This window comes from Bubalus bubalis, chromosome 4, assembly GCF_019923935.1.
Source record: "Bubalus bubalis isolate 160015118507 breed Murrah chromosome 4, NDDB_SH_1, whole genome shotgun sequence".
Taxonomy (NCBI): domain Eukaryota; kingdom Metazoa; phylum Chordata; class Mammalia; order Artiodactyla; family Bovidae; genus Bubalus; species Bubalus bubalis.
The window spans coordinates 54,610,291-54,623,811 of record NC_059160.1 but is presented as its reverse complement, the minus strand read 5'-3'; the positions used below and the strand labels follow the sequence as shown (position 1 = coordinate 54,623,811).

Below are 13,521 nucleotides of genomic sequence, written 5' to 3'. Positions count from 1 at the left end.
TTTTTAGGAGTGGTTCACTGTTATTGAGCATTATCACCGAACCAATGCCACCATTACTGAACTGGTCATTGGAAACGAGTATTATTTCCGGGTCTTTGCTGAAAACATGTGTGGCCTCAGCGAAGATGCAACAATGACAAAAGAGAGTGCCGTGATTGCCAAGGACGGTGAGTTGGGAGTGGGCTGGACATCAGTGAACCTTAGTGTTAAGTGATGAGACAGAGAAGACAGAAAGAAAAAGAGATGTGGCAAAATGAATAAGAAATCATAAACACCCATTCAAAACTGTGGTAAGAATGTCCAACTAAAATTTTAATCTTACATGTAAAATATCTTAAGGAAAACTGTACTATGATTATATTTTTTAACATACATAATTTCATTCATTCCAACATCTATCTGGACAGTGGGTCTCTCAATGACTAACATCACAGGGATAGGAAAAAGTCACCATTTACTTCTAGAGCTTGGGTTATTCTATTCCTGGACACCTTCGAGGATGCTACTTATAAGAGCCATTTTGTAATGAAAGAAGTTGGATTCCACCCCTGTCATTTCGTTTCCTCATAAATCATGTCCTTCCGGCCCTTCCTCATTACATTCAGGTTAAAACACATTGCTGAGCAAGACACCCAGACACTGAATTCTTCCCAATATTTATTTTGGTTCCAGATGGCTCTCTGGCTTTCTGTCCCATGTGAGATTGGTTTTAATTGGTACCTTTCCAAATGAATGCCTTTGTTCATGTTTGTACATGTTTTTCTAAGCTCAGAGGGGCTTCCCAGGTTGCACAGTGGTAAAAGAATCCGATTGCCAATGCGCGAGATGCAGGAGACTTGGGTTCGATCCCTGGTAGGGAAGATCCCCTGGAGAATAAAATGGCAACCCACACCTGTATTCTTTTTTTTTTTTTACTAAAACATTTAATTAGCAAAAAAGATTACAATAGCAAAGAAAAACCCACTCCAGCATTCTTGCCTGGAAAATTTCATGGACAGAGGAGCCTGGTGGGCTACAGTTCTTGGGATCGCAAAGAGTCAGACATAATTGAGTGACTGAGAGCGTGAGCATGCACTAAACTGAAGGAAGTTTTTATCATAGTCAACTCTGCCAAGAATAATATTTTTATTTTTAATTTGCTTATGTTTAATGCTTGTTTTTAAGGCAAAATCTACAAAAATCCAGTGTATGAAGACTTCGATTTCACAGAGGCACCTATGTTTACTCAGCCATTGGTCAACACCTATGCTGTAGCTGGTTACAATGCTACCCTGAACTGCAGTGTGAGAGGAAATCCTAAGGTACCAGTTTTTTTCTTTAATCACATTAAATTAAATTTAAGAATTAACTCCAAACTCCATCTTTTATATTTGCTATGTTATAACTGTAAGTATTGGGTTGGTCAAAAAGTTTATTCAGGTTTTTCCATGACATCTTATGGCAAAACCCAAACGAACATTTTGGCCAACCGTACTAATATTAATTGACTTTGCAACTGCTCAATGTGTGTGTGTGTTTTCTGGGATAGAGAGATGGGGCATGCAGGGTGATGATGTTGGTGGGTACTAAAGGACACTATTTAAATGTATAAAAATGTTTCTTTACTAACTAAGGAATATTTTCTAAGGAAAAAACAAACCACCTATTTTTAAAAGAACTGAGAGGTAAGGAGATGGAATTAATATTGTGTCATCTGAAAAATTAGGTGGTGATACTGATTTATCAAGTTTCCTGTAATAGTGTAAAGCAAATGATGATACTATAATGCAAGGCAGAATACAAAATGTTCGTTGATAAAGGTACAGAGCACCAGGAAGGAGAGACGGCATCTGACTGAACAGGTTACATGTTGGCATTTGAAAAGAACAACATATTAATGAATGTTGCCCACAGAGCTATCTATCCCTGGGTGGCGCTGAGAGAAAGTGCCCTAGAATTTGGAAAAATTGCAAATGGTGATATTTTTCCAGCATATACCAAGAGCAGAAATAGAGAAGTGAAAGGGATAAGCCAGACTGAGGATGCAAAGAAGATGCTAAATCTATATTTAATTGGAGGTGATGTTGGTATGTGCAAGTGGGAATGACCAGGAGGAGAGAAGAACATCACTGGAGCTTGGGAGAAAGGCCAGGGCTGTGACTCTTGGTCTGGGTGCATGGAATTGCTGCATCCCACCCTTTGGAGCTGAAACTCTAGAAAGGAATATCAGAAGAAAGAGAGAAGTGAAGTGAAATGTGAAGGACCATGATGTGAGCCTCAGGAAATATGCCCGTTTGAAAGGTAGAAGAAGGAAGAGGACGGTGAGGACACTGAGAAGTGCTATCTTTTGGGTTTGGGCAAGACAAAATCATTTAAGAGATAGAGGCAAGAGTGTGTGTTTACAGAAAGGAAGAGAAGACAGTGTGAGAATGGAAAGGAGAGTTAGTGTTGGTGTAGCAGAATGGAGTAGCCTTCCTGGGTGATTGCATCATTATTGATCTGGGATTATCTGATTGGAGCAGGTCCATCCATTGCCACCAGATAATGAAAACAGATGTCAGAAGAGAGATTCAATAGTGAGGAGGGTTAAGCAGCCTGTAAAAAGTTAGAAAAGCATATTGGGGAAAACATAAAGAAAATTGACCGGTGATGACACTTTACAGGGATTCTTTGAAAAACATTGAGTGATATACATGCTCCCGGATGAGTCAATCTCAAAGACATGTAAATGGAATTTAAATGTAATTGAATCTGTTTGGGAAGATCACCCCAGGGCTGTCCTTTAAAGAAATATGGCTGTCTCTTCGAAACTGCTCATTTGCTTCCTGGCCAAGCATTAAGTAGAATTTAATTTGAAGAGAATTAGTGCCTAAGTTGACGTGGATTCTTCTTAGATGTAGTGATTTCTTTCTAAGCCACATTTGAACATTCTGTCACTGGCTTGGATGGTCTATTACCCCAGGCCTAGTACAGATATGTTTTGACCTAGTTTGTTTCCATCTTCAGCCCAAAATTACCTGGATGAAGAACAAAGTTGCTATTAAGGATGATCCAAGATACAGGATGTTCAGCAACCAAGGGGTCTGTACTCTGGAGATTCGCAAGCCCAGCCCCTATGACGGGGGCACTTACTGCTGCAAAGCAGTCAATGACCTTGGGACAGTGGAGATCGAATGCAAACTGGAGGTGAAAGGTAGGACATCCCAGATCTCGTGTAGACCGAAATGAAAGAAAATCATTTAATTACTATCCTTACTACCTAATCCAAATTGCTTGCTAGCATTTTGGGGATAGGTTAGGAAGCGGGGGATAAGATCCGAGGAGAGGACATTTTTACATTCTGCATTCACTTTATTTGTGACAGCTACTTGATTTTTTAAGTAGACTTATTTTCATCTCTTGAAATTCTTGATATCTAAAGGACTATTAATTTCAGTGAACTGTGTTATGTGCACAGCACGGTAACAATGACTCAAGTCAAGGGGTATTACTTTTGTGATGTAGTCCATCTTAGATAAATGTAAAAATTCACTGATAAAACTGCAATTAAGGAATTTACACTATTTTTAACTAGTTTACTATTTTTGTGAAACTATATATGTAAATTTGCTAATTTAGTGTTTAATATTACAAATGTGCATGCTCTGTTGCTTTAGTCGTGTCCAACTCTTTAAGATCCCATGGACTGTAGCCCACCAGGCTCCTCTGTCCATGGGATTCTCTAGGCAAGAATACTGGAGTGGGTTGCCATTTCCTTCTCCAAATGTAGAATTCAGCATACACATAACCCACTTCTTTTAAAATCTCACTAGAGAATTTCCACTTAGAGCTATACATTTTATTTATTCTAGTTTTCAGAAGTGTTTCAACTAATGTAAACCAAGAAAAGACATAAAAATTGATGTCAGAGAAAACTCTCAGTGTAATTGTCATCTTAATCAATTTTTATATTAATTGAAGATAAGTTTTATGCTGACACTTTTTTCTTGACAATCAGTACCTATTTTGGGACACCATGAAGAATCATACACCTGTCAAAGTCACTGTTAGGAGTTAATGGGTGACATGATGCTAATGTCTTTTCTTTCGTTCTTGTATTATATTGCTGCTTTATAACAACCAAAGTCTTTACTTTTCCTACCTTTCTATAATGGAGAAATTATAATCTAAAAGTCAGCTATGACTTTATAAATATCTGTTTTAGAAAAAGTGTTAGTAAATGTTTAAGGTATTTATGTAAATAATAGCAACAACAAAAGAGTTTTTTAATTCCTAAATATAGTGGAAAAACTTCTTGAAACACTTTTTTCCTTCTCTAACTTTAAAAAAAAAATCAGTGTTCTTTCTCTTATGATATGTGTCCATCCTCAGATAGTACAGGAGAGTAGATGCACAATTGATAGAAATTAAGAAAAACTTTTTTCCCTCTCAAATGTAAAACATATAATATTCTTAGAAAATTTTAAACCTTTCTATTGAGATAGTGGATACAAATTTAAGTGTTGTTCTTTTAGCTATTTATTAGCTTTAAATGCAAATGAAGGTCACAATGCAAACACATCTGATTTCTAAACTCCTAATTAGTTCCAAGGTATTGTTGCTACTTACATTCCAATGCCCAAAAAACAAGAACTCAAAAATCAAAAACCCGAGACTACATTTGCATGCTCTGAAAATAGCTGAATGTTGCTAATGATATAAAATGATGGTTTCATAAATGGTTCAACATTTGGGGTCATCCATAAGTGAATAATTTTATGCATCTATAAATGCTATACTTTATGCTAATTGTATAATAAATTGTAACACAAATAATGTATTCTAGTATATAAATTCATAATAAGCTATCAACTGTGATATATTGGTAAAAGCTTTTGGTCCTAAAAGTAAAGCCAAGATTGTTTGTCATCAGATTGTTATCTGATAATACGTGACTTGAATCAAATTAAGCTGTGAAAAAAACAAAAATAAAGGTAAGAATGTCAACTGAGAATAAATAAATACTGGTGCAAATATTCTAATTCTGCAGTGATATATCAAGGAGTAAATTCCCCTGGACAACCAGTCTTCCTGGAGGGGCAGCAACAGGTTTTACAAGTTCATATCCCACTGGATATTTCTTCCTTCTGTTCCATTCCTCTTACATGAAATCGCACTTTGCATGTAAAGCTTGTCTTTCTCTTTTGCTTTTAATTATATTTCTTAGCAGCTCATGGCATACAGTGGCTATGCCATGAACAAGGAAGGCCAAATTATTCAAGGATATTAGGTAATGTAGAAATATGTTTTGTCGGAAAACCAAGTACCATACCACAGGTTCCCATAAATAAAGCCAAAAAGCCACATTAGGTGAGGTCCTCATTTTAGATATAAGAGTACCAGAATTCAGGAACCAATGACGTTTCTTTAATACTTTCGTTTTCAAGTGCAGAGACATATGTTCTTCCTTTAAGATAGTATCCAGTGTAGGTCTGTTAGATTCATGTTGAAGTTCAGAAAACTGAACATTTTTCTGTTGCTAGGCCGTAGAAAAAGTGTTCTGTGTATTTGCGATGGGGAGAGGACACAAATAAAAAATGTTTGGAATATTAGGCTCTAATATTTGGAAACTTCCATATTTAAGATTGTCCAATGAAAACTTCTAGATACTAGTAGAGTATCTGTAATCCATCTATCTGTTGAACATTTTGTATATTTTCATGGGACTAAGATTATTTCATATATTCATGAACTTAGGAAAGAAAATTCTAGACCCCGTTACTTAATATATTAAGTGGTAAATGGGTCCTGCAGTATATATATAGATTGAACCCCATTTGGAAGAGTGAATTAAGGAGTTCTTCAGGGCTATGAGCAACCTGATGTAAACTGTAATGACATAGACCCATGCCTGAGTTTACAATGTTAGCTTTCTGAATTCCTAGAGATAATGTCAGCTTTCAAAAGAGCAAAGAATTAGGATTCTTTCTTTAAAGTTGTGTAGATTGCACATATAGTCACTTTCTAGCCTGTTTTTTTTTTTTTTAAGCCTTGTGTTTATTTAGAGCAGTCATATTGGGTTGGCCAACAAGTTTGTTCAGATTTTTCCCTAAGCTGTTATGGAAAAACCCAATGAACTTTTTGGCCAAACCAATATATAGTCAGTTCAGAATACAATGTTATAGAATAATTTTTAAATCCACTTGATAATTTTGCCTTTTAGAATTTCAACATATATATATGTACACTAATACTTTGTCTATTGTCCCTGTTTTTCTTTTGTTGAAAAACACAATATATATATGTTGTAGGATTTTTTTTTTTTTTTTTTTAGCTAATGGTTTGGAAGCTGTTCCTATAATTATTCACATTACAGTCAAACTGGCTTTGCCACCTGTTCAGGCAAAGTGGTTGTGCCTATTAATAAATGTTTTACCTATTAATGATCCTTTTGAAGTGACTGGATCCCTGCCCTTCATTCCGTGCGCTTCTATTTTCCTGTACTTTTCACCTGACTAAGGATTAATGAAATCACCTCATCATAATCGTGACCATAATTTCCTCCAACAAGTACTCAACTTTGGTTTTAGCACTTTATTAATGCTTACAACATCTCTCTCTCTTTCTCTCTCTTTTCCTTAGTTGTAGCACAGTAAGGATTTTTGAATGTATATTATCATCTAAGGTAAGCTTTCATATGATTTTGGCATATGAAGCTTATGACTGTCATAAGCCATACAAAGCCTGTGGAGTATGGCATGATTTTCATTATGTAATCCAATGAAAATAGACTCTTTAAAATCTCTAACATTGTAGTTGTAATGTGTATTTCAGTATCTTGACATTAACGGCTAGTACTTATCACAACAATCTTCTGTTGACATGAAGCAAGTTGTTGAATGCAGTAGAGCATGAATTAAAGCATTTAATGTAGATGAAAATGAGTGATACCCAAGCATTCTGAACGCTTTGCATCAAGGAATGGACATGTACATAAGTGGCATCATTTCTACCAATATGTGACTTGATTTTTTTTAAAAAGGAGAATGATTTTCCCAAATTTGCATTAAAGGAGTTTTAAGAATGTTCAAATGGCATGCTGTTTTTGTCTGGACGTGAATTTATTAGCAAGTAGTAAGACACTTTTCTAAAGGACCATGAATTTTTATGGTTTCATGGGGTCTCTCGTGAAAGGTACTTTTAGTTTTAAAATGCAATTCAGAACCATGGAGGGTAAGTATGAAATATTAAGTGGTGTTTCTCTCACCTTCAGATGTACTGGACAGATTTTACTATTTTATTATTTTACAGATTTTACTCTTGAACAGATTTTACTATATTTCCAATTTTTGCACTTTTGACAGTGTGTGAATAGCCAAAGTTAAAAGAGTAGTCCCTTTTTTCTTATCCCATGTGCTTCAATGGGAGCTCTTTGTGCTTAATTAAAAAGAACATTAACAAACTGGAAAAGGTTATTCCTACTGACTCATAACACGATTTGCATTTATTCTGCCATTCAGTCAGAATATTGAAATCATTCTATAGAGCAATCTCAAAAAACTTGCAAAGGGCAATAAACACTCTCCAACTAGTTAGGAATTTAAACCAAGAACAAGTAATAGTAGGGAACAAAAAAACTGCTATGTGTCTGCAGGGAACTTGCTTTTCCTTCTCAATGCAGTGTTTTAGATTCTAAATGTACTAAATCCAAGAGAAGATTTCCAAGTAGGGACTGAATGAATCTTTGTAACTAACTGAAACATAATTAGTCACATTTGCAAGCAGCTAGTCAAGAGGTCTTGTTTCAGGGATTTTTCACGTGTAGACAGTTTTGACTTTGCTTTTTCCTTCTTATCCTTTCTAGGTGGGCTTTCCTTCTGCAGGCTCCTCTTGCAAGGTGTGCCTCCTAACATAATCGATTCATATTTGCGAGACTTGCACTCAAGCAACCCTGAGGAATAAAGGGCCTGGGCACTGCCTCTCTGCACGCCACTGCTTTGAAATCGGGTTGCAATGAGAAAGCATTTCTGTTTTTCCACCAGGCTCCCAAGTGTGGTCGTTTTTTTTCCTCCTGATGCTGAAGAAAAAAAAAAAAATGTTTGCACGGATTGCTTAATTAAAAATTGCAAACAAAATCTCATTTGAAGTTAGCATTTTGGTCATTGTTGTCTTTGCTTGGTCACTGTACTTTCCAAAAAATGCAAGCTATAGAATAATCAGAAACAGTTACTTTAGCTTAACATAATAGACTCTGAAAGCTTTTTTTTCCCCTTAGAGTAAAAAAAAATATATATATATATATATATACACACACACACACACAATAAACAGCAATGTAACCTTAAAACCCATCTTTCTCTGGATCTAAGAAATTTTTCTAAGCAAAGAAGAGTTGTTTATTTCCCACAACCCTACTTAACTCCAGTGATCTGTGCCCTTTTCCCCATTTAAATTCACTATGAGACATTCTTGAAGTCTTTCAGACAAGTTTTCTCAACAGAAGGGAAAATGTATTCAATAAATGGTACAATAAATCTGAACTATTTATGATGAAATGCTACAGTATTCGTTTATGTGTTTGGGGTTGCATGATCAGACAGACCTAAGGACACAGGCTAAGAGACAGGATGCTACCAAACTCAGGCCTGACCCAAGTCATGTCTCTGGCACAGCATCCTGGCCAAATGCACCAGAGTTCCTGCCTAAATACCTCGTCACACTGATGGAGAGCTGTTGTAGACTACAGAGCAGTTACAGATTTAGAGTTTGCTGATGGCATCTATTCAAATTGATGAAAGCTTATTCCAAAATCTAGATGCCAAGAAACATTTGTATTATAAACAATGTCCTTCACTTTCCTGATACTGCAGAGAAAGTTTCACTTCGGGGTGTGGAGTAGAGGGCGGGTAAGATACCACAGTGTTACTGTTTTCTACATATGGTATCTCCTCATGTTAAGAATACTTATACACTGCAAAGTTCCCATAAGGAAGAAAATGTCCATTTTGAAATTGCAAAGAACAGAGTATCAGAAGCTGTCGTTGCTATTAACTTTCCTGTAAGTTTGTTTAAATTTCCATTGAATTTGTTTAAATTCCATTAAATAACTTCGTTTAAATTTCCATTAAAGAAAAATGATATACCACAGGAATTTACAAAAAATTCTTTTGGGAAATGAAACATTCATTAAAATTTTTTAAAGAATTACACTATTGACTCACTTTATTTTTATTTATTTACTCACTGTAAAAGAAAGCTTGATGAATGTTTACATCTCGATTAATGCAGAAGTAGGAAAAAGCCCTACTAGTTCCAAGAAACATTGGAATAAGGCAATACATCCTTAATCACTCACTTTTATTTTTGTTTTAATTTCATTGGAGTACAGTGATTTACAATGTTGTATTAGTTTCAGGTGTATAGCAAAGTGATTCAGTTATATATATACACATATTTATTCTTTTTAGATTGTTTTCTCATATATATTACCACAGAATATAGAGTAGAACTCCCTGTGCTCTATAGTAGGTCCTTGCTGATTATCCTTCTTACATATATAGTGTGTGTATGTTAATCCCAAACCCCTGATTGATCCCTCCCCACACCCTCCTGATAGTTCCCTTTTGATAATCATGTTTGGTTTTGATATCTGTAAGTCTATATCTGTTTTGTAAATAGTTCATTTGTATCATTTTAAAAATTAGATTCCACATGCAAGTCATATCATACCATATTTGTCTTTGTCTTATTTACTTAACTTGGTATGATAATGACTAGGTCCATCCATGTTGCTGAAAATAACATTATTTTATCCTTTTTATGGCTGAGTAACCTTCCATTGCATGTATATACCACAACTTCTTTATCCATTTCTCTGTTGATGGACATTTAGTTTCCTTCTATGTCTTGGCTATTGCAAATAGTGCTGCAATAAACATTAGGGGCATGCTCAGATATGTACCCAGGAGTGGGATTGCTGGATCATATGATAGTTCCATTTTCAATTTTTTAAGGAACCTCCTTGCTGTTCTCCATAGTGTTGGACCAATTTACATTCCTACCAACAGTGTAAGAGGGTTCCTTTTTCTCCACACCCTCCCCAGCATTTATGGTTTGTGGACTTTTTGATGATGGTTATGTTGACTGGTTTAAGATGATACTTCCTTACAGTTTTGATTTGCATTTATTTCTCTGATAATTAGTGATGTTGAGCATCCTTTTATGTGCTTGTTGGCCATTTGTATGTCTTCTTTGGAGAAATGTCTATTTAGACCTTTTGCCCATTTTTTTATTGGATTATTTGTTTGTTGATACTGAGATGCATGAGCTGTTTGAATATTTTAGAGATGAATCCGTTGTCAGTCACTTCATTTGCAAGTATTTTCTCCCATTCTGTGGGTTGGCTTTCATTTGGTTTATGGTTTCCTTTACTATGCTGAAGCTTTTAAGTTTAATTAGGTACCATTTGTTTGTTTTTGTTTTTAAATTTCATTAAAATGAAATTTTAATTTTAATGTAAATTCATTACTCTAGGAGGTGGATCAAAGAAGATATTGCTGCTATTTATGTCAAAAATGTGTTCTGCCTATAGTGCCCAGTCTTATATTTAGGTCTTTGATCCATTTTGAGTTTATTTTTGTGTATGGTGTTAGAAAATGTTCTAATTTCATTCTTGTACATATAGCTTGCCAGTATTCCCAGCACTGCTCATTGAAGAGACTGTCTTTTCTGCATTGTATAGTCTTGCCTCCTTTGTCATAGATTAATTGACCGTAAGTGCATGAGCTTATATCTGGGCTAATTCTGTTCCACTGATCTATATTTCTGTATTTGCATCAGTACCATACTGCTTAACCACTCACTTTTAAATTGATACCTGAAACATTCTCATTAGCTCAATGAATGAGTTTTTGAATGTCTGTGTACATGGCGCTGTTTTGGACTCAGCTAGGAATTCAGTGAGAAATAAGCCACTTCCTGCCTTCAGGAAATTTATAATGTACAAGACTGGTAACCAAAGGGAAGCACATAAACAGGGCAGACTGTAGATGTAAGAGAATACTATAAGGATTCGGAAGTCAAATAATGTATTTAGATAATTGTTATTATCAATGTATGTATCACATTAGGATGGCGTGCAGGACATGCCACATGATTTTATTTTTCTAAATCAAATTAAATATGACTCTAATCTCCCCACTAGCCAGAGAGATTGAGAGGATCTCTCTGTCTTCCTTCTGGGTCTGGGTCAACTGACTCTTTCTCAGTGCCTAGAAGATGGAGAGAAGGCAAAGCCTCCGGTGTTCAGGTCACACTGGTGATGGCAGAGATGCCTATGGTCCAACCCAGTATAGTCCAGACAAGGACCAGTGATGTGGAAACTTCCTGACAAGTGTAGACCTGGCTCTTTTGACCTCCAAGGCCAGAGCTTGGCTATTTACCTGCTATCTTTTTTTTTTTTTTTTTTTTTTTGCCACACCATCTGCTTGCAGAACCTTAGTTTCTTGACCAGGGACAGAACCCAGGGCCCTGGCAGTGAAAGCACTGAGTCCTAATCACTGGACCACCACAGAATTCCCTTTACCTGCTACTTATAAAGATGTTCTTTGTGAGGAGACTGGACAGTTCTACCGCTTAGTATTAGACTTGGACCTGGGCAAGAGGACCCTCTATGCTCAAGCCTCTCCCTCTGACCCTCCCCCAGCCATATCTCCCTCCACACAGCAGGGAGGCCATGGACCCAAGGGGACATGCATACCTAAAGCCTTACAAACCTTCCTCCCTTCCTGTAGCCTGCACCCAGTCCAGTTTTAAGGACTTTGTGGGCCTTTTCCTTTTCTATCCCCAAGGAAGAACAAAGTGGCCAGCATATATATCCTGAGGCCCAATGGGTGGCCTAGTGAAATGAAGTCGCTCAGTCGTGTCCGACTCCTTGTGATCCCATGGACTGGCGCCCACCAGGGCTCTAAGGAATTCTCCAGGCAAGAATAGTGGAGTGAGTTGCCATTTCCTTCTCCAGGGGTTCTTCCCGACCCAGGGATTGAACCCGGGTCTCCTGCATTGCAGGCGAATTCTTTACTGTCTGAGTCTAGGGACACTTATTTTTCAGGGAGTCAGGATGTGGAGGGTGTGACTGAGGCTGCACATGAGGCAGGGCATCTGCGTGTGTGTCCCTGAGACCCCTCGTGGTGCAGGGGGCAGCAGGGGGGAAAGCACACAACATCCTGGCAAGTATCTTTGAAGACTGATAATCCAACATGCAATCTAGCCTTCTGACACTTCCCTGGTGATCCAGTGGTTGTGACTCCATGCTTCCACTGCAGAGAGAACGGGTTTGATCCCTGGTCAGGGAACTAAGATCCTGCATGCTGTGCAGCCCAGCCAAATAAATAAATGAATAAATACAAATAAGGACGTGTACTCAATTGTCATAATTTAATAAGGTTAATTTTTTTTAAAAAAAATCTAGACTTCCAGGTCATTATGAGGGTATCTGCCTCAGAAAACGAGGATACAACCATTTTATGAACCATTCATTAGATTTATAACTTCTAAATATTCATGTATATGAGCTATAAAAACGAGGGGTCAGCCAGCTCCCAGCCACCTTCATTCCCTCTCCTGTGTCCCCTCTTCGCCCTCCTCTACTGCCCACCGCCACTCTTACCTCTCCACTATCACCAGTTCTCTCCTGACTCCAGGCCTGACCACCCATCGCCTTCCTCACTTCAGTTCCTTTGAATAGAATCCTCGAAACACAAATTTAGCTTTCTTTTCCTCGGAGTAGGAGTAGGAGTAGGAGTAGAATTGTTTCGTTGTTTAGTCGCTAAGTCATGTCTGACTCTTGCGACCCCATGGACTGTGGCCTGCCAAGCTTCTCTGTCCATGGGATTCTTCAGGTAAGAATACTAGAATGGGTTGCCATTTCCTTCTCCAGGGGATCTTCCAGACCCAGGAACCGAACCTGGGTCTCCTGCATTGCAGGCAGATTTTTTACTGATGGAGCTACAAGGGTAGCCCAGGAGTAGAATAAGGAGTAAGAAAACCAGACGGTCTTCTCACCAACCCTCCTTTATAACATTCCTTGACCCTAAACTGAGCTCTGCCTTTATTTCCCTGTTTTATCTGGAGCACTAATTACCATCCTTGTACCAAAGAGTCGGCTGATTGCTATGCGTAGGTATTTATAAAATTCCTTTGTGGCTCAGCTGGTAAAGAATCCGCCTGCAATGTGGGAAACCTGGGTTCGATCCCTGGGTTGAGAAGATACCCTGGAGAAGGGAAAGGCTACCCACTCCAGTATTCTGGCCTGGAGAATTCCATGGACTGTATACTCCATGGGGTCGCAAAGAGTTGAACACAACTGAGCAAATTTCACTTTCACTTTTGTATCAATAATTGAATTTTGATAACTTACACTGGATTAGAGAAACAAACCCACTAATGGAATGACCAATTCTCCTGATTCTAAGGGCAGTCATCACCCTCTTAAATTCACCTGATGATCTCTCTCTGTCCCTAAATGCCCTGACTTGAAAAACTTTTGGCCTAGATAAAGATTTT

At 37.4% G+C, this 13,521-nt stretch overlaps 1 protein-coding gene across 10 annotated transcripts in view; it reads left to right on the top strand.

The window, feature by feature from the left end:
* MYBPC1 (myosin binding protein C1) overlaps positions 1-8,513 on the top strand; it is a 101,829-nt gene extending 93,316 nt beyond the window's left edge. For 8 of the 10 annotated variants that reach the window (XM_025283634.3, XM_006043587.4, XM_044941434.2 and 5 more), the window contains 6 exons: positions 8-167; positions 1,165-1,301; positions 2,986-3,172; positions 5,009-5,076; positions 6,601-6,643; positions 7,823-8,513. In XM_025283634.3, the coding sequence (XP_025139419.3) occupies positions 8-167; positions 1,165-1,301; positions 2,986-3,172; positions 5,009-5,076; positions 6,601-6,606 (558 nt within the window). In that variant the 3' untranslated portion in view covers positions 6,607-6,643; positions 7,823-8,513. The remainder of the gene's footprint in view (positions 1-7; positions 168-1,164; positions 1,302-2,985; positions 3,173-5,008; positions 5,077-6,600; positions 6,644-7,822) is intronic. The other 2 variants (XM_006043588.4, XM_006043590.4) reach the window with 2 other exon arrangements.
* The last annotated feature ends 5,008 nt before the right edge of the window (positions 8,514-13,521 follow it).